At 41.3% G+C, this 20,582-nt stretch overlaps 1 protein-coding gene across 10 annotated transcripts in view; it reads right to left on the minus strand.

Moving 5' to 3' along the window:
- Positions 1-773: 773 nt before the first annotated feature.
- The window catches only part of TAFA5 (TAFA chemokine like family member 5), a 348,113-nt gene continuing 328,304 nt past the window's right edge, over positions 774-20,582 (minus strand). For 6 of the 10 annotated variants that reach the window (XR_014160512.1, XR_014160514.1, XR_014160515.1 and 3 more), the window contains 2 exons: positions 17,996-18,159; positions 774-2,826 (listed from right to left, as the gene is read on the minus strand). Coding sequence is in view for 3 of the 10 variants with exons in the window: in XM_081878134.1 (XP_081734260.1) it covers positions 2,790-2,826 (37 nt within the window). In the remaining 7 variants the exon portion in view is untranslated. Of the gene's footprint in view, positions 2,827-5,857; positions 5,917-17,995; positions 18,160-20,582 lie in introns of all 10 variants that reach the window. The other 4 variants (XM_081878134.1, XM_081878136.1, XR_014160513.1 and 1 more) reach the window with 3 other exon arrangements.

Consider the following 20,582-nt stretch of genomic DNA (forward strand, 5'->3'; position numbering starts at 1 on the left):
CCAAAAGGCTCAGTGGTTTAGACCACAGCGCCACCCACATCCCTAGTCATTAGGTAATGCATAGCAATTTTCCCCTTCTCCAACATCCCCCATCCTACATTGTCCAGAAAGGTCCCCATGCCTCCTGGAGAGGCTTCAGTGAGTTTCTTTGATCTCATGTAGCCAACGATTTCTAATCACCATTATAATCAAAGTTAACTTTCATGCACCTAATTGTCAGTTTGATTAGAACCTAATCAGCTGGTAGTTCACTTTAGAAAGCAGAAAACTAGTTATCTTCCTGTGTTTTCCAAATCCTTCTGTCTTGAGAGCCATTTCAAGGAGATGGTTACAGTCTCCACTTCAGCACAGTCCAGAAATGGTCCTGACCCAACTACCATTTTCCAAATAAAATAATGATTCGTTCGCCTCACATACCCACCTCCTCCCTCCCTCCTGAGAAAGTTGTCTCATGTCATAAGCAGTGAACAAAAGTCTCACTTATAAAAGGGTTTTCTTTATTTTTTTCATAATTTAGCTGAACCAACACAAAACTGAATACTGTAAAGCAACAAAAATGTTGAAACATTTTAATTTTTTGTTCAGTATTTACTAAATAAGGCTGCTACACTCCCTTGAAAAATAAAAATGAAACCATAACAGAAGAGAAAATCAGCGGAGTGGGGGATCTGGCTCTCCAGTTCTTGTAATACAGGTGAAGTATCTGCGATCATTTATTGCATGACACTTTGAATCAGACATTGGTCATTTATAGTGCAGTCAGTTCATAATGCTTTTCAAGTGGCTGGGCTTTAATTGCTACTTGGACACTGATCAAAACCCTTAGGATGAAATAAGACCGTCCATGTACATGTTTTATTCATAGACACTATCACCTACAATTCATGGTTTCTTCAACCTGTGCATTAAAATAATCCTGAAAATTGGAAGAGGTCTTAAATAAACGAACTTCTTTTTCATACCTCTCATCTATGGTTGCTTGAACAATCCCTATATATTTTTTTTCTTTAGTAGCATAGAACTAGCATAACACTAAAAGTTAATTGGAGTATTTAGGTAGTATACTACAGTGGACACTGGGGGGAAAGTTTAATATCGGCAAATATTTGGGGGGAAGGAGGAAAGCTCATTTGTTGACCTTGTCATATCACTGTGATCAATACTTGTAGTAGACAAAAAGGTACCATGTTTGGAGGTTATTGGTCTAGACTCTATCTTCTTTCCTTCTCTCGTTTCTTAAATAGCACTCTTCACTGCCCTATATAATATTGGACAAGGGGACTTTCTAAAGTATGAGATAAAACAAACAGACCACCTATATCTTGTCAAGGAGCAAGCTGACCCTTATACCAAATTGGAAAGGAGGGGGAGAGAAGAGAGAGAGGAAAAACTTAACTCAGTATGGGAAGTAAATGATTAAAATATTTTACACTGTTTTTGATTGGTATACAAAAGACCACCCCCCTCAAAGAAAAAAGGGAGAAAATGAAAGGGGGGGAGAGAGAAAGCCTTCTAACAGTGCAATGGTTGAATGTATTTATGTAATATAAACAACATTATTCTTTGCTTTTTCTACAGAGTCCTCTCTGGTCATGCTTTACATCCAGAATGTCCCAATGGAAGAAAGCAAACTACACCAGTCACTTCAGAGACAACTGAAGTAATAAAACAACAACTCAACTCTGATCCATATTTTTTTTCTTTTTTGTCATGACTGTCAGAGTTACCACGTTAATTGTTAAATAGGATTTTCTACAAATATACAACATATAAAAACTGTTAAATATATAACTTTAGGCTTTTCAAAATACATTTAATGATCTCTTTCAAACAAGTGTTACTTCCCCCCCACCCGACCCCTTGGATTTTGCTTTCTGGTGCTAAATGGTGTATCAGATGAGACATAGGCCACAGATGACCAAACATGCTCTTTGCAAATACTGTATTATCCAACTTTTAACGATCAAAAAATGGAACCATAGAAGAGGCATGTTGAACTGGTTAAACTCAAAATGATTTTTAGTACGAGAAGTCAATCTAAGCACAGAGGAGTAAAGGTGGTGCGTTGACAGTTTGTGTTGTTTTTGATCAAAGTTCTGTTTTCTTGTTGAAGAACGGCCGTTTCCCCTCCTTGTTCCCTCGTGTTTTTCCGTGTACCTTTCCCCAAGAGCAGTTCCAGCCTTTTCTGCAGTGTTCCACAAGGACTTTGGCTGGACGGCAATATTGCAGCACTGGGCGAGTTGAATCCGTGCAAGGTGTTCCCCATACTACTGAACCCAAATAACCTTGTTAACAGTAACATCGTGTCCACTTTAAAATAGATTTTGCTCTTTGGTCTATTGTATATACTGAAACATAAGAAAATAAAAGCAATTAGGCAGTCTAGGGCACAAGAAGAAATTGCCTTCTGCACCTTAGTGTCCTCCCGTAGACAAAACAGTCTTCTCTAAGGCTGATTGGGATGAATACTCTCCAGTGTAGTTGACTTGTCCCGTTGAAACATGACCACAGATCAAGTTCAGCAGTGGCGCAAAACGCAGATGAGACGTTAACTGTGAACTGGTGTTTTGTTTTGTTTTCGTATTGCTAATGCCCAAGCATTTCTCTCTCTCTCTTCCTTAGTCCAGTGCTCTTTAGTATGGTAGAACAGACTTTAGCTCATAACGTAGAATTATGCTGTCTTTGATGAAATACAGAGAAACAGACAGTTGAGTTGATGACATATAATGGATGATCCACAGCCGTGAAACTTGACTAGGGAATGTAGCCCACGCAGAGCTTAAAAACTCCTACAAGGCTTCTCTGTTGCTGCATCTGTCAGGAGACCTGCAAGTCAATAAGAACAAATGAGTACGTATCTTAACTGCAAACTTGATCGACAGACGTTTTAGACTAGCGCCGGCTATTTACTGATCCCCACTGCCATCACCTCCAAAAATATAAAATATTTGTCTTGGCCTTAACTGGGTAAAGGAAGTTCAATAAACATTTTCAGAAAAAAAGAATGGAATCTCTTAACATATTGTACACACAACACTCTGAAATGCAGCCTCATTTGGACACAGTATAGTACAGCGCAGTGAAAAAATATGATTTATAACAGGTGTTTTCTGCTTAAGATGTAAGGTCATGTTCTGATTATTCAGTAGACTAATTTAATCAATACTGCCCTCTAGTGATACCATCACTAAACAGGTATTTATGATCAATATAATTAGATATCGATTTTTTAAAAGGAGGAAGCTAATAAATAAAAAAATAACAATAGAAATTACTGTAAAATAAGGGCAAAATATAACCTATTTTATTAAAAATGGATAAAAGATTGTAGAGAAGCAGACAAAAAAAATTATAGGAAGAAACATTTTAAAATGCATATACACAAGGTAGAACCAAAAAAACACCATATAAGTTAAAAGAACTGATTTCTGGAATATTAATGAAGCAAGCCTTGCTTTTTTAAAAAAGCATTCCCCTCAGTTTATAGAATCTACCTCAGCATAATGGTATATTACAGCTGTGTCATGCAAACCCGAATTCTAAACAGTAAAGCAATAATTCCTTTGGTATTATCGCGTTTCCTCAATATTTAGAATGTTTACTATTGACGGACAAGAAAATATAAAGCAGCAAACACTAGCAAGCAAAACAGAGAACAACAGGATTACTTTCACTTCACTCAAGCAGACCATGAAATTTATATGCTTTTTAACCTACCAATTTGAGAGGTAAATGAAAAGAACATCTGCCTCCAGCAGCTAAACAAAAGGCATAGCTGTCAACTTACAGATTTGAAAATAAGGGACCAGCAGCCTTGAAAATAAGGGACCAGGAGCCAAAATAAGGGACCTGCAGCCTCACCTGTTCCAGGCACTCCAGTCTTCCTGTCCTCCTGCTGTCTGGTCAAACTCATGCTGGTAGCTTCGAGAACACTGTCCAACCAACTTTGTAACCAAGGTTCAACTGAATAGAATCTGAATCACATGCACCACAAGGCCTATGCAGCCTCAACTTAAGATGGCTCCCCGGTATGGATTTGCACTGCAAAGTTTGCAGCAGCACGTGCAACAAAATGGCGTCCAGCATTCAAAAACCCCCTCAGCTTGCATTAACTAGCCACACACAAGGCATGCAAGCTCCACACCCCAGTCATTCTTAAACTTCTTATTGGGTGAGCAACACAACCAAGCAACACAGTTGGAGCCTCCCTCCTCCCTGGCCGGCAGGGAGGGAGGGAGAGGAGCTGCTTCCTTTGAAATTTAAGGGACATCATTTAAGGGACATTTATCAATAAGGGACAGCAGCGGGACATGGCACTGGAATAAGGGACTGACCCTTCAAATAAGGGATACTTGACAGCTATGCAAAAGGTCTGTGTATAAAGTCTCACATAAGGCACAAGGTTTATTTGAGAGTTCTGCTTTTATCCTCTCACCTTTTCCAGGAAAACACACCCCAGAACTCTTGCAAACAGCCTTTCCTTTTCGGACTAGTGGTCAGACTCCAACCCACATGACCTCAGATAGGCTGAAGGCAAAAAACTGGGTTGGTTATTGTGATATTTTCCTGTTTGACGTATATACATTTAGCAAGAAAACATCATTTGTAGCTGCCCCCTCCCCAACCTTTCTATTTCGGCTTCTCTCGCTTGATCTTTTGAATCAGTATAACATTACAGCAACACTACACAAATCCTGTAGCTTACAATCAAAGGGTTGCTAGATTTAGAAACCTTAAGCTGCTGGGATTGCAAGATCATTGTTTATATGGAAAAAATAATATCTGCACTAACAAGTGCATAAAAATCTGTATTTTTGTACTGTCTCTGCTTGTACAGCAAACCAATACTGCAAAAGAATCGTCAACGTTAATAGTTTTTGTCTCGAGTTACCAGAAGGTTCACCCATTTCCCCTTTTTAGAAAACAAAGAACTTATCCATGAAGAATTGTCTAAATATTTTATGGTGCCCATGCCAGATGGATAAGATCTTTCTATGCAGACTGGGGTATTGTTTAGGAGGGACAGGTGTTGCTGTTCCTTTTTTTATCTTTATTTTAGATTTTGTTGTGATTCATGTGGAAATTGTCCAGCATAGTTTTGTACTTTTTTAATGTTTAATTTACTGTCTGTGTCCACTTTTGCTATGTTGTAGTTATGTATTCTTTTTACGCTGTCAGCTGCCTTGAGAAGTGTTTGAACTGTGGAGAGGCAAATAAATTGAAGTATGTATGTATGTATGTATGTATGTATGTATGTGTTTTGTTAAGATTACAAACCCACTGAAATAAATAAACTGCTACCACTATATTCTTCTCACATGACGCTGGTGGCTTCATGTTTAACAACTGCTGAAACGATCCATTTATTGTGACCCTCTCTGTTAAGTTGTGGGTGAACATATCAGACAACACAGCGATTCTTCAAACAGCTCTTGTTTATTCACAGGCCAGAACAGAGCAGAACTGAAGGGTTCAGCCAGCCTGCTTATATAGAGCTCCACTAGAACGCAACAGTAACCATTTTCTGTAACTATCCAATCACTGAACGTCACTTTCAATCCCTTATTTGCATATGTGAACCTGAGTGAAAACTATCTACAGTATTCCCCTGCTGGCCCAGGGTGAGAACTTCAGTACATAACACTCCCCTTCCTCTTTCTGTCCAGGATAAGAGCTGTCTTCTTGAGCAATTACAGCATTCCATTTTTATTTTATTATTATTATTTTTTGGTGATCCCCCACATCTCTAAATCTGGTTTGGAGAATTGAGGGACTGCTTTGAGATGGAGCTGCAAGATGCTGTAGGAGGGATGGGGTGTGTGTGTGTGTGTGTGTGTGTGTGTGTGGCAATAATTACCTCCTTCCCTGTTCCTCTGACAGATTCCCTTCTGTCAGCAGTCAGTCAGCACCAGATACCTTCAAAAGCCAACAGCATCCCTCAGGAAATATCAAATTCCCCAGGTGCTGAGCTTTACACCCCAAACATTAGACAATAAAACCTCTGAGGGACCCATGTAAAGAGAGGAATGACGGCTACACCACTATCTGCAGTGAAGCTAGATATCCCACGAAAACATCATCAGCAGCTTTCCCTAAAACTAACCATGTATTTTAAAGCAGCAAATCAGTTATTTGTTGTACTGCAGTATTTACACCATGATCTTGAATGGAAGAAAGACCCGATGCAATTCAGTAAACTTATTTCCAAGCAATGGATATAGGTTTGGTAGCTAGGATTTTTCACTCAGACACCCTTCACATACCACACAGTAGGAAACTGAACAGCACTGCACACACACACACACACACACACACACGCTCCACATCCTTGGCCCAGGTATTATATCAGGTATGTATTGGAACCAATTTTGGGGCAGCTTTGTAAGTCAAACCTGCAGGTTTTCATTTCTCTTTAATGGTTAAAAAGAATCTCAAAAAATAAATATTTTACGACATGTGCTAGCATTTGTTTAAAGGTATGTTGGCACTTTCAAAAGATAAGGTACACATGTTCATTGGATGGTTGTTGTTTTTTCATTTTAAAACTTGCTATTATAGCAAGTCATGCAATAACTAACCCCTGCTAAACAAGTTACCATGCCCCCCTTTTAAAATAGAGCTAAAAAGCATAAATATTAATGCAAATTCTGATGCACACAAACATGCCCATATGATAAAGCATTTCTCGTATACTGAGGGCAAGACAACAGCAAAGCGAGATTCTTGTTTATCTGTAGATTTTCTTAAATGCTTGCTAAATAACACTCCTCTCTCTCTTGATTAAAACCTTTCAAATTAAACTTGCGTTGTACTGCATTTTGTTTCAGATTATAATAACCCAAAGAAATGAAGAATGCAATTTTGACGAAGCCCCACTTTGTACTACACAAACAGTAATGTATTTCCGCAATACAAAAATAGGGTTTTCAAAAGAACGAATTTGTTTTCAAAACCAGCTGCATACCAATTGGTGATTTTGAAGCCACCGGGGGATCTCATAGCTATTTCTGAAACCTGCTAGGAACATTTTTATTAAAATCAAAGTATTTAATTGAAGCAATTTTCACAGGGTTGCTAGAACATGTGTAGGTGGTTCTAAGGTGTCTCTTTTACAGGGTATTCTCTATTGTATGGTGCCTGTACAGAATATTTGTATATAGGGAGTTCACACTAATATTCTCAGTTATATTCACTGTTTGAACTGTTAAATATATATTCCATAGAATCTTACATTGTGATTCGAGGACCCCATCCCCGCTTGGGGGAATGAAGACACGTGGACACAGTATATAAGGTTAATGGGCAAGAAAAGGCCACAATTTTATTGATTACAGCATGTGAGAAGGTATTGGCTTAGGCACTGGACCACTGACAATTTGACTCCACCCACTCGGTGAGGGGTGAGTCTGATGAGGGGTTAACCACCAGTAGGGGGAGCCTGTTGAGGCAAATACAACTATAAGCTCTCCCCTGACGTCACCGAGGGTCGTGCCATGGCCCCCTGCCCCACAGGGCATCGGACAGGATCCACGACTGCTGGATTCCTTTAATGGAATACCCTTAAGTGAAGGGGTAGGCGATGGCCACACCTTGCCCTTCCATACACCGACAACACATTCCAATGCCTAACCGCCAAATACCAAGAAAGTTGTGACGATTGCTACGAGGTAGGTGGAAAAAACCAAGAGGCCGGTGCCAATATGCCAATTGGAAAAAACTCCTACCAGGCCCCTGGGCAACCAGGGTGACCAACCATGGGTCCATAGCAAGGTCAAGCGAGAAGCTATGCCCTAAAGGGAGTGGTGGGTGGGTGACTCGTGGAAAATCTGAAGAGCAATGGGGGGGGGAGAGCTGGCACGGCCACATTTGAGTGGCTAAACCATGCCCCCCGCGGTGGCACCCGACTGGGTGCCCAACTGGGAGGTGTGGTGCGCCACCGATGATGAGAGGGCAGGGGGCAGAATGCCCCCTGCATGACGCGGGAATTGTCTCCTGCTCACAATCCCTCCCCTCCGGAAGGAGGAGAGGCTTAAGCAACCATTTTGGGGGCGCAAAGGTCATAAAAGAGTCATGCAAGTTTAGATAATGACTGAGAAGAACTCAACCTCCTTTGGCTCACCCATCAGCCTCTAAGCCCCTTTTCTCCAACCTGCTTATCCAGCCAACCACTATTTCATGGACTAGGCTGATGGAGAGCAGCAATGGGGAGATGGATCAGACCCTATCAAGTACCCAATGTCAACAAGGCAAAATATGTTTCCATTTGGTTCATAGCTAGGCTTGGAATAATTCCTGCTGTTTCTCTGTTATGGATTAAACTCCTGTTGCGAATTACAATACAGTGGTACCTCTGGTTACATACTTAATTCGTTCCGGAGGTCTGTTCTTAACCTGAAACTGTTCTTAACCTGAAACTGTTCTTAACCTGAAGCACCACTTTAGCTAATGGGGCCTCCCGCTGCTGCCACGCAATTTCTGTTCTCATCCTGAAGCAAAGTTCTTAACTCGAGGTATCCTTTATGCTTTGTTGGCTGTTGCTATCTGCAGTACATTTGCAAAACAATTACTGACAGGAATGTTAATCTCAAAAGGGAGTGCTGGACAAACAAAAATTAATTCTGCTCTGTTTAGATTTCAGCACAGAGGGACTAAGGGCAGGACTAGACACACACACACACACACACACAAACATACTGAACTTTGATTTCTTATGAGGAATCTCGCAAGGAGCAGCTCAGAAATGTTCTAAACAAATATGACAATGATAAAATGCCTCTACCCTTTCTTATATAATGGGACCAATGCAAAACCAAGTTGCCTATGGAAATTTCACTACCACCTCACAGCATGGCTTCTTGCTCTCCTCAGTTGTTGCCACTGGATCTCAGGTCCTCTCCCAGCAGGGTTCTTTCACTCTCTAAGTCCAATTTACTTCCTCGCCCCTACGGGACCTCCTGGTATGTCCCACGGAGGACCTTACGGTCTTCAAACAAAAACATCTTGAGGTTAGGCTGGCCTCAACCAGAGTCATAGCTTTTTTGGCTGTGGCCCCAATCTGGTGGAACGCTCAGTCACAAGAGACTAGGACCCTGTGGGACTTGACATCTTTCCGCAGGGCCTGCAAAACAGAGCTGTTCCACCAGGCCTTTGGCCAGGGCACAGCCTGACCCCCTTCTTTGGCAATCCGCACAAAACTCTAGCCCAATGGTTGCCATTAATCTGATTTGAACTGATTTTATAATGAAATGATTTTAGAATGTTGTATCATTTTAGTGTTGTTAGCCGCTCTGTGCCCAGCTTTGTCTGGGGAGGGCAGGATATAAATATTTTTTTTAAAAAAATATTATTATTATTATTATTATTATTATTATTATTATTATTATTTGCCTCCTGGTCAGAACATTTGACCAATCATGCTTTTACTCCTTGTAGGACTCTTACCTTTGGTTTTCTTCTAGCAACCAATCACTGGTTTTATAAAGATAGTCAACCTACCAATCATCAACAACAATTCGTTTAACTCTTGATGAATCCAAATTACCTCTGGTCCATTTTAAAAAAATAATCAAAAAAATCAGGCTGTTTATTTGTCCCAGTTGCCTGGAATTTGTATTCTTTGTAGTAAACATAGTTGTTTGGGCAAAGATCTTTTGACTGGATGTGTGTCCATACTCCGCAGTAAAGTTAAATCCCCTTCAAGTTGTTCGACTACTAATAGTGTATGAACCAAGGCTAGATCTACACAGCTATAAAGAACGCTCTGAAAACAATTTGCAAAAAAAGGTGTAAAGCTGACAACTGAAAGCTGGCAGTTGCGATTTCAACTCTACAGCGCCATCTGATGTCACAGTGTTATAACACATTTATAACGCTGTCTTTTGACTAATGTAGCAGAGTCCCATGAATGCACAACTCGGCAATCACTTTATATTCCCCCCTCCCAAATAGTTAATCTCAGCATTAGTAAATACTGAAATCAAAATGGACTTCCAGCTTAAATTAACACTATAGTTTGCATTCTCTTCTTTACTCCTTCTAATAACAGGTATCACACTGACCTTAGGGGGTCATAAAACTGCTACACAGAAGAAATGTAATGAACTGGAAAAGCAAACAAGCCTGATGTGAAGAGAGAAGCCAGGGTACTGCAGTGGCAATGTCATTAGTCAAATCCAGTGAGATACACGATCTGCTATTTATCATTGTGCCATTTCTGAACTGATAATCACATGCAGCAGTTCAACAAGAACCCATTAGCATTAAACTTGTCCTCCGCTTCAGAACTTTGCTTTCTAAAAGCAAAGCTCTGTTTCTTGGTCAGGGGTTCACAGTTGTGTTTGTGAGTACAGTGGTGCCCCGCAAGACGAATGCCTCGCAAGACGGAAAACTCGCTAGACGAAAGAGTTTTCCGTTTTGGAGGCGCTTCGCAAAACGAATTTCCTATGGGCTTGCTTTGCAAGACGAAAATGTCTTGCGAGTTCCTGCAGGTTTTTTTTCCTCCCCCCCCCCTTTTTCTAAGCCGCTAAGCTGCTTATCAGCTGATCCGCTAAGCCGCTTATCAGCTGATCCGCTAAGCCGCTAATAGCGCTAATCCACTAAACCGCTAATGGGCTTGTTTCGCAAGACGAAAAAACCGCAAGACGAAGAGACTCGCAGAACGGATTCTTTTCATCTTGCGAGGCACCACTGTACAGTGTTTACTCTCCCGACAACATTTCAACTTGAGAGAGTCCCATTTTCTGGAGCCTAGAGAAGGATTGGGCTTTACTTGACACTGTACCAGGTTTTGAAATCAATCAGAGCGCAGTGAGATTTCTAGCCATCAGGCCATTCCGAAACAAAGTTTAACAGCGTAAAAGTGAAATAAGGTAGCATAGATAGAAAATAATGCAGACATAAATAAACTGTAGCAGAGAGAAACCGAGCCATGCTTAATTTCCTTGGCAAATCACAACTTGTGCTTAAAAAGAGAATGCAATATTTCACTGCCTTCTGAGTGTCTCAGAATAGCATGACAAGGATGAAGACAGTCATAACTGAACTGGAGACATCTCAAGAACTTCTAAAGGTTGTATAACGGGGCTAGGAGAGTGACAAGTCTACATTCCCCACATTTGTGCTAGGACTCAAAGTACAGTGTGATATGTCAGAGACAAAACCCTTGTCCTTTGAAGGGGCAGAGATTTTGGCAAACACAAATGTTAGCCTGGCTACCAAGGTTACCTGAAGATTTTGGAATCCTGTTCTTAGTGCTAAGTGCATACAAGGTTTTCCTTTTCCTTTTTCCAGCTTTGGCCATACTTAAGAAAACTAGAATAAATTTAATGTTTAAAGTTGTTGAGAAACTACAAGGCATTTAATCTTCTCCCCCCCCCTTTTTGAGGCTATGAGCAAAGAGAGAATCTCTTGGGAACTATAGAAGCACCGAGTATTAGCAGTTATAAAATACACTACCAAATTAAATGGCTAGGGTCTGAAGAAATAATTGCAGTCCAGATGGCATGGGAAGGTGAAAACCCAGATCTCTCTGTACACATGGCAGTGACAAAGATTTCCCTCAAGAAAAGACACATGCTTGGAATGCCTGAAGTTTTGGCTACAGAAACGAATGCACACAGAGACACGCACCCACACCCCAGAAGCAGAAAATAGCCACACCCAATGTCTGTGTTCCATGATAAAAGAACAGACACACTATTCTGATGCTATGAGAAAACTGAAGAAGGCACCTGATTGGGGGCTGTATTCTACTGTGCTGTTTTTTCAAAAACATTTTGCAAGAAATAACATTATCAACAGTACCTTTCAGGAAAATATTTACAGTAATACAGCGGTACCTTAGTTCTCAAACACCTTGGTACTCAAACAACTTGGAACCCAAACACTGCAAACCTGGAAGTAAGTGTTCTGGTTTGTGAACTTTTTTCAGAAGTCAAACGTGCTCTGTTTTGAGTGTTACACTTTTCATTTGAGTGCCACCCTTCTGTTTTGAGTGTTACGCTGAGGTCTGTCTGTTTTTGCTATTTATTTTGCGTTTTTGTTTTTGTGTATCTTTTCGTTTGTTTTTGTGACTATGTGGAACCCAGTTCAGCTACTGATTGGTCGACTGTGTGACTGAAGTACATTGTTTTTTGCTTTCATTTTGTGGATCGCTGGTCTCGTTAGATAGTAAAATTCATGTTAAATTGCTGTTTTAGGGGTTGTTTTTGAAAGTCTGTAATGGATTAATCCATATTGCATTACTTTCTGTGACCAAGTGCGCCTTGGTTTTGGAACGCTTTGGTTTTGGAACGCTTTGGTTTTGGAATGGATTAAGTTTGAGAACCAAGGTACCACTGTACAAGCAATGTGTCATGATGCAATGCAAGAAAGATAATATAATTGTTCTCAACATACATGGTTACAACAGTGGGGTGGACTACTGTATGACATAAACCACCCTGGGATCTTTGGATGAAGAGTGGTATATAAATGTAATGAGTAATGATAACAACAAGAACACCACGACATTAGAATGCTTTGAAGGGTCTGCCACCTTTCTTTTCCTTCTCATCTAATTAAATCATCCCAGAGTCTTCCATGTATATTCGGTGTGCGTATTCAGTTTCTGGCTCATTCGTGTATTCAATACATTTATACCAGATTGCATGAAAATGGTCTAGATTTCTAATTGCTCTGGCTACATATAACAGAACAAGAAAGTTTCTCAGCCACTTGGGATGGAGACACTCCTTCAGGTTTACAGGGCCAGACCCATTAAGGGTTCGAACCTGCACCAATTTGGACAGGTCTGAAGATGTTCCCCAGTTTGGTGGGGGTAGTTCCAACCTGCTCCAATTTGGATGCCTCTCAAGAAATGGTTGCCAAACTTGACACAAATGTTCCTGAAGAAGAGGTGATGGACTTCATCTATGTTTGGATGCTGGGCATCATTTTGAATAAAGATGGCGGACCAAATTTTCCCTAATTAAACATTAGCTCTCTCTTCGCAGATTGATTTGGAGCTGGGTCAGGTCAGAGTCCTGGGTTGGTGTGTACATGCATATACAACAGGCACATGGCCCTAAAACTCATAAATTACACTATCATTCATATATATATATATATATATATATATGCTTTCGTAGATTTTCACGGGTACAGGAATGCAGGTTTTGGTGTCCTCGGGTGTCTTCCCGTGTAAAAGTTGGGGTGTCTAGGCGACGTTTCGACGAGGTCTCACTCGTCATCTTCAGGCTGGTGCTTTCGGCTTCTTGTTACTGGAACAGAGCAGGATCTCAGTGTTTGAGTTCCTATAAATACTGTAGAGGGGGTGTGGTGTATAGCCTCCAATGTTCTGGGCAGAGAGGAAGTTCCCAGGCTAGTGTGCCTTTTCTTCTTTTGTTCCTTAATTACTTGAGAGATATCTTGAGTGATTTCTTGAGTGATATCCTGAGTACCACTTAGGTGGGTCATTAGGTGTGGATTAGTTGTTAAAGTCTTTGTGTCTTGACCTCTTGAACTTTGTGAAGAGTTTTCCTGAGAAGATGGCTGTACTGTACTTAGTTGTGCTCTGGCTTGGCTTCGTGTATAGGGGCGAGCTGTGGTTTTGTGGCTTGTGTCAGCCAGATCTGTGTAGGGATTGCAGGGGGGTGCAGCATCCGGAGGTGCCACCATGGATTGGCTACTGGATGGTGTCTGTAATTCATCTGTGGAGAGGGTCTGGGTTTGGGTCTGGTGTGGTTGATTGGTGTTGGCGTTCTGTGTGCCTCTGGATCTGGTGTCAGTTTTTGTGGGGAGGGCTAATTTCCAGATGTCTGGCAAGCGGGATGTGTCGTCACGCTTGTTCATGTTGTGAGGGTGTTTCTCTATCTCGATGGCTTCCATGATTATTCTCTTGTGGTGATGTTCCGTGTTAAAGAGCAATTTGGAATCTGCAAAATTAATTTCGTGTCCTGTTTCTTTCATGTGTTGGAACTTCCTCTCTTTCACCACAAGAGAATAATCATGGAAGCCATCGAGATAGAGAAACACCCTCACAACATGAACAAGCGTGACGACACATCCCGCTTGCCAGACATCTGGAAATTAGCCCTCCCCACAAAAACTGACACCAGATCCAGAGGCACACAGAACGCCAACACCAATCAACCACACCAGACCCAAACCCAGACCCTCTCCACAGATGAATTACAGACACCATCCAGTAGCCAATCCATGGTGGCACCTCCGGATGCTGCACCCCCCTGCAATCCCTACACAGATCTGGCTGACACAAGCCACAAAACCACAGCTCGCCCCTATACACGAAGCCAAGCCAGAGCACAACTAAGTACAGTACAGCCATCTTCTCAGGAAAACTCTTCACAAAGTTCAAGAGGTCAAGACACAAAGACTTTAACAACTAATCCACACCTAATGACCCACCTAAGTGGTACTCAGGATATCACTCAAGAAATCACTCAAGATATCTCTCAAGTAATTAAGGAACAAAAGAAGAAAAGGCACACTAGCCTGGGAACTTCCTCTCTGCCCAGAACATTGGAGGCTATACACCACACCCCCTCTACAGTATTTATAGGAACTCAAACACTGAGATCCTGCTCTGTTCCAGTAACAAGAAGCCGAAAGCACCAGCCTGAAGATGACGAGTGAGACCTCGTCGAAACGTCGCCTAGACACCCCAACTTTTACACGGGAAGACACCCGAGGACACCAAAACCTGCATATATATATATATATATATATATATATATATATATATATATGGCCAACGACATACTTTTTTGTTTCTTCAAATTCTCAGCACTGAAAAATTCCTGCTGATAAAAGGCTAAAACCACAGTAATTGTAAGCTATTAACAGTAATTATGCCTGAATGCAATAGTTAACAGATCATGCTAAGTGTAAGCGTGTGGTTTCTTGGATATGAGATCATGGTCACTTTGCTCCTTCTCATTCATCCTGCAGCAGTACTGATCTAAGAAATTGTTTGGTTTAACTGTAGCTCATGGTTTAACTTTCCCCAGACTAATAATAATAATAATAATAATAATAATAATAATAATAATAATAATAAATTATTTATACCTCGCCCATCTGGTTGAGTTTCCCCAGCCACTCTGGGCGGCTCCCAACAGAATATTAAAAACACAGTACAGCATCAAACATTAAAAACTTCCCTAAACAGGGCTGCCTTCAGATGTCTTCTAAAAGTCTGGTAGTTATTGTTCTCTTTGACATCTGATGGGAGGGTGTTCCACAGGGCGGGCGCCACTACCGAGAAGGCCTGGTTCCCTGTAACCACACTTTTCGCAGTGAGGGAACCACCAGAAGGCCCTCAGCACTGGACCCCAGTGTCTGGGTAGAACAATGGAGGTGGAGACGCTCCTTCAGGTATACTGGGCCGAGGTCATTTAGGACTTTAAAGGTCAGCACCAACACTTTGAATTGTGCTTGGATACGTACTGGGAGCCAATGTAGGTCTTTCAAGTGTGGTGTTATGTGGTCTTGGCGGCCGCTCCCAGTCACCAGTCTAGCTGCCGCATTCTGGATTAGTTGCAACCAAGGTTTAGTTTATGGTTTATGGCTTGTGGTTGTCTGGTAGACCCTAAACCATGACCCTGGGTTCAGACAACAAACTAACTCAGGCCATCCCTTGGCACTGTGTGACAGTGGGAAGGCCAGGGAGCAGCCACGCAGCTGCAACATTCTCTCCTAGAGCCTGTGGGTTCACACTAAACAATGGTTTGGCAAGTATGCAGCGCAAACCAGACTACTGTCTTAAAGTCCCAAACACAATGTATTAGCAGCACCTGATTCCTACAAGTTAACTGCTCTTATCTAGTAAACAGTTTCGGCCTTCTTCTTTCAAAAAACCAATTTCCACACCTAGACTAGGTCTATGTGCATAAATGCTATGATTTCAGGGCTATAGTCAAAATAACTATCTTACTCATTGCCATGGACTTACAGAATGAAGACAATCAACAGGGGAGATCATATCTTGAGAGACACTTTCATGTGATAATAAACTTGATTCCTAGCTTGCAAATCCAGATTAAAGGCAATCCTGGATAACACTAGCTATGATTAGCATCAGTGCAGATGTTATGCTACACTATGATATCCTGAAAAGGAGGGGAGATTTTCATGGGATGGAGAATGCAAGAGATGGGGTTATGCCTACAATATTGCAGCAGTGATGCCAATTTTCATATTTTATAATCCAACTGCATACCTTCTTCTCTCCATTCAATCCAGTATTCTTACACAATATTTATACACAAATAGTAACCGGATAATAACAAGAGTCTCTCTCTTTTATAACATTTTTTAAAAAGTTCATAAAGGTGCATACACACACACACACACACACACACACACACAATTTGTTAATTTCTTGAACAGCAACATTCTGCCCATTCTACTCTTGGGACTTTTGTTAAAACCTGGCAGCGCAATGAGCCAAAAATTCTGACACCCGGAATTTCCTGGGCTGTCTCCAAAGGGAAGGTGGGGGGAAATCTTCCAACAAACCCAATGCTTTGCCAGAGGTCATCTTTTCTCTGTGCTGGGAGTGGCATTTATGGCAAATAACCCAGACTGCAGCGAAACATTCAGCTATTCAGATTCAGCAGCACCTTCAGAAAGCAATGCTATCACAAACTGTTACAATGTCATCTGTCCTTATAGAACATATCGAGCTTTAGAAACAAGTTCACAATAGCTACTATGTCTGTAATAAAAAGAAAAGAACAGGAGACTATTCATACTAATACATAAGCTAAATCATTTCGCTCCCTCTTCTAGCCATTAAGTCCAATTCTCCTTAGAAAAATGAGTCATAATGCAAAGTTAAATTAAAGCAAGACAAAGAAAACTCAGCAGCAAAAAAAATCTGAGGAGGTTGTTTTTATTTGTTTATCTTGCAGTAACTTCAAAGGAACATGTAAAAACAGGACTACACTTGTAATAAACTGATGTTTCCCTTCATATACAGAGGATGTGGGAGTTTCTTCACGGGAATTCCTTAAGTCTTTTTATTTAACTTTTGCAAGGAAATAAACACAATTTTCTTCAAAACCTGGGATGCATCACATTAACGAAAAATGTATAATACAATTGCAACGGTAATTTTCATGCATGCTGGATGCAGGTGCAAACACAGATATATGTATACCTGATTCAATACTACTAAGTCCCTTTGAAATCTCCTTCTTAACACATGTCCAAAGTGTCAGGAGATCATGTTCAAGGGCTAGCAAATACCTGGGGCAAACAGGGAGCTCACATTGTCTGGCAACTCAGGAATAGCCTGCTAGCTCAGCAATTCATTGCCCAGAGTAAGTGCTTATGAACACTTACCTTTCCTCTGTAATTTCTAGAATCACTGAAAACCCAAAGTGCTGTTTGCTCTGATTCAGCTTTAAGAACTGGGTTTTGCGAGGAAAACTCCAGAGGGGAAAAAGGCACTCAGGGATGGAGCTTTAAAGTGTGGACCTGTGTCTGCAAACAGCGGAGCAAAAGGTATGTGTGGGTAAGCCCTACAGGAAAGCAGTATACTGTATTTTTTGCTCTATAAGACTCGCATTTTCCCTGCTAAAAAGTAAGGGGAAATGTGTGTGCATCTTATGGAGCGAATGCAGGCTGCGCAGCTATCCCAGAAGCCAGAACAGCAAGAGGGATCGCTGCTTTCACTGCGCAGTGATCCCTCTTACTGTTCTGGCTTCTGGGATTCATAATATTTTTTTTTTCTTGTTTTCTTCCTCCAAAAACTAGGGGCGTCTTATGGTCTGGTGCGTCTTATAGAGCGAAAAATACGGTATATTGCAGCCTGCAAGAACATGGTACAGAATGCCAGTTATGCATTACCAAAAGAGAGGAAATGAGTCAACACAGAGGAGGGCAAAAGAGGGCACAAACTTGCATAAAAATTCTATGTGTTGATTTTTATGTATAGACACTTATTTGGAAATAACTACTAAAACTTAAATAGAAATACAGGGCATCTCACCATAGCAGCGGAGACTGTGACCGGGTGACCTGTGTTTCTGTTCATTCTGCTGTCCGGGTGCTAACTGTTGATGAGTAGCTTCAAGGCCCCTCCTGCTCTCCCTTCTTAGGATTCTTTATCTTTAATTCAGACTTGGACCAGACACCTCTTCAGACAGTGAACACCTTTAAACAGAAGACTAACCTATAATATCCCTTCAAAAGGAGGACTGTCGTCTGTAAAGTAGGACACCTGGCTATGCAGCAGGGATGGGTAAATGTGTCCATTTCAGTTTTGCTTCATTTCTCTCTCCCCCCCCCTCCCAGTTTTAAGTTAACCGTATTTCCACATTAGTTTGCATTTTTTTAAAAAAGATGGTCTCATGTAAATTCATTACCATTTTCTTGCAGATTTCTCCTAATACAGTCGTACCTCGGAAGTCGAACGGAATCCGTTCTGAAGGTCCATTTGACTTCCAAAATGTTCAAAACCAAGGTGCGGCTTCCGATTAGCTGCAGGAAGCTCCTGCAGCCAATCGGAAGCCGCAAAACCCACGTTGGACATTCGAGTTCCAAAGAACATTCAGAAACCGGAACACTCACTTCCAGGGTTTGCAGCGTTCGGGAGCCAAAACGTTCGACTTGCAAGGCGTTTGACTTCCAAGATACGACTCTACAAACATTCGTATGCAATATTGTCTAACATACACACTTTCCCCAAGCAATTTCCCCCAAACAATGCATTTTGTATGTTTTCCCCCCACTTATATGTGCACACTGTACCCCGTGTGTGCATATTCATACACACTGGTGGGCTGGCATACCTCACTGCAAAATTTGAAGAAGGATGGCTGTGTTTCAGTTCTCGTATTGTTATGAAAAGTGCAAATTAAATAGGCTTGACTGTAAATGTGAACTGAATTTCTCCCTCCTCCCTACTTGTCAGGATGGGATCTGGTTTTGTTATCAACTGATGACCAGCAGGAGCAAGAGTTAGTGGGAATGTGGGAATAGAGTTCTGCCTGGTATTGCCTTTACTTCTATCCCCTGGTCATCAACCTCAGTGGCACAAGAATTGAGGGCTAAAGCACAATGCTCCCAGTTCAAACCCCACAGTAGAGGGCAACTTGTTACCAAACCTTCATCCAAATAAATATCCATAAATAGGTACAATCTAGTTAACAAGTATTAACATAGATGGGTCCCAAAAGCACTTTTATTCATGAGCTGGGAGTGAGATAAAAGCCATATGGAGGAGGAATGGAGTCTCTAGAAGTAGGGATAAACATAAGGAAATACTGTATTTTTCGCTCTATAGGACGCACCGGACCATAGGACGCACCAGACCATAGGAGGGGGAGAACGGGGGGGGGGGGGAATTCTCCCCCTCTCTGCTCAGCGCCCCTTCAGTGAAGCGGCAGGAGAAACGGAGCCCCTTCCATTTCTCCTCCTGTTTCGCTGAAGGGGCGCTGCGCAGCTCTCCCTCTCTGCTGAAGCCAGAACAGTCTTGCTCTCCCGGCTTCAGCAAAAGGAACCAAAAGCCTTCGGAGCGCAGTGCGAGGTCCCGCTGCACTCCAAAGCCTTCAGGCGGCTATCCCTGAAGCCTGGAGAGCGAGAGGGGTCGGTGTGCACCGACCACTCTCGCTCTCCAGGCTTCAGTGAAATCAACGCGAAGCCTCCGGAGGGCGGAGGGAGCGCTCCCTCTGCCTTCGGAGGCTTCGTGTTGCTATCGCTGAAGCCAAGGAGCCTGCATTTGCTCCATAGGACACACACACATTTCCCCTTAATATTTGGAGGGGGGTGCGTCCTATAGAGCGAAAAATACGGTAACCTTTCATTTCCCCTACAATTTCATCTGTTTTCTTGAGCAGAATATTATTTCCCCTGAACATTTATTGAAGCAGGCTGTGGAACTATGGAAGCATACCTCCTTGTTTAACTATAGGCTGTCTACAAGTTAACAGCTAGTAAGAATACTGATGTCTCATACAGAAGTAGTCTACAGGGTAAGCTGAAATCTTGTTGGGGGAAATTCAAGCATTTTCATTATTTGGGCTTTAAGAAACACACACACTGGGTCAAAGCATATCAACATGTTATAGTTAACTGAGGAGGTAAAACTCTGGTCAAGCCATATTCCCAGACAAGTTCATTTTATTATATGGGTGGATTGCCCCCACTCCATGTATGGAAAATATCCAATCCTTTAAAGACTCAAGTGCAGTCTGAAGTAGTAAAACCTCGCACAGAGTTATCAACTAACAAGAAGCATAAACCATGAACCAGGGTGGATAAAAATCAATGCTTTTTTAAAAATAATAATTTTTAAAATAATATTTTTTTTTTATTTAAATCAGATTTTTTTTAAAAAAAATTTAAATTGGATTTTTAAAATAAAATGCTTTTGGAGGAAAAACCTTTCTAAAGATAGTTTTCTATTTAAGTTACATTATAGTCCAAAGGCTATTCATCAGAATTCATGTGTGCTAAAACTAAGGTGTTTTTTTTTTTTTTTAAACCGTTTAAACACATCAGTTAGCAAAAATGGATACATATGCTATAATGTTATTGTTTTAGTTAAATAAATTGTTTAAATTGTCATTAAGCAA

Source organism: Podarcis erhardii (genome assembly GCF_964252035.2).
Source record: "Podarcis erhardii genome assembly, chromosome: 10".
NCBI lineage: Eukaryota > Metazoa > Chordata > Lepidosauria > Squamata > Lacertidae > Podarcis > Podarcis erhardii.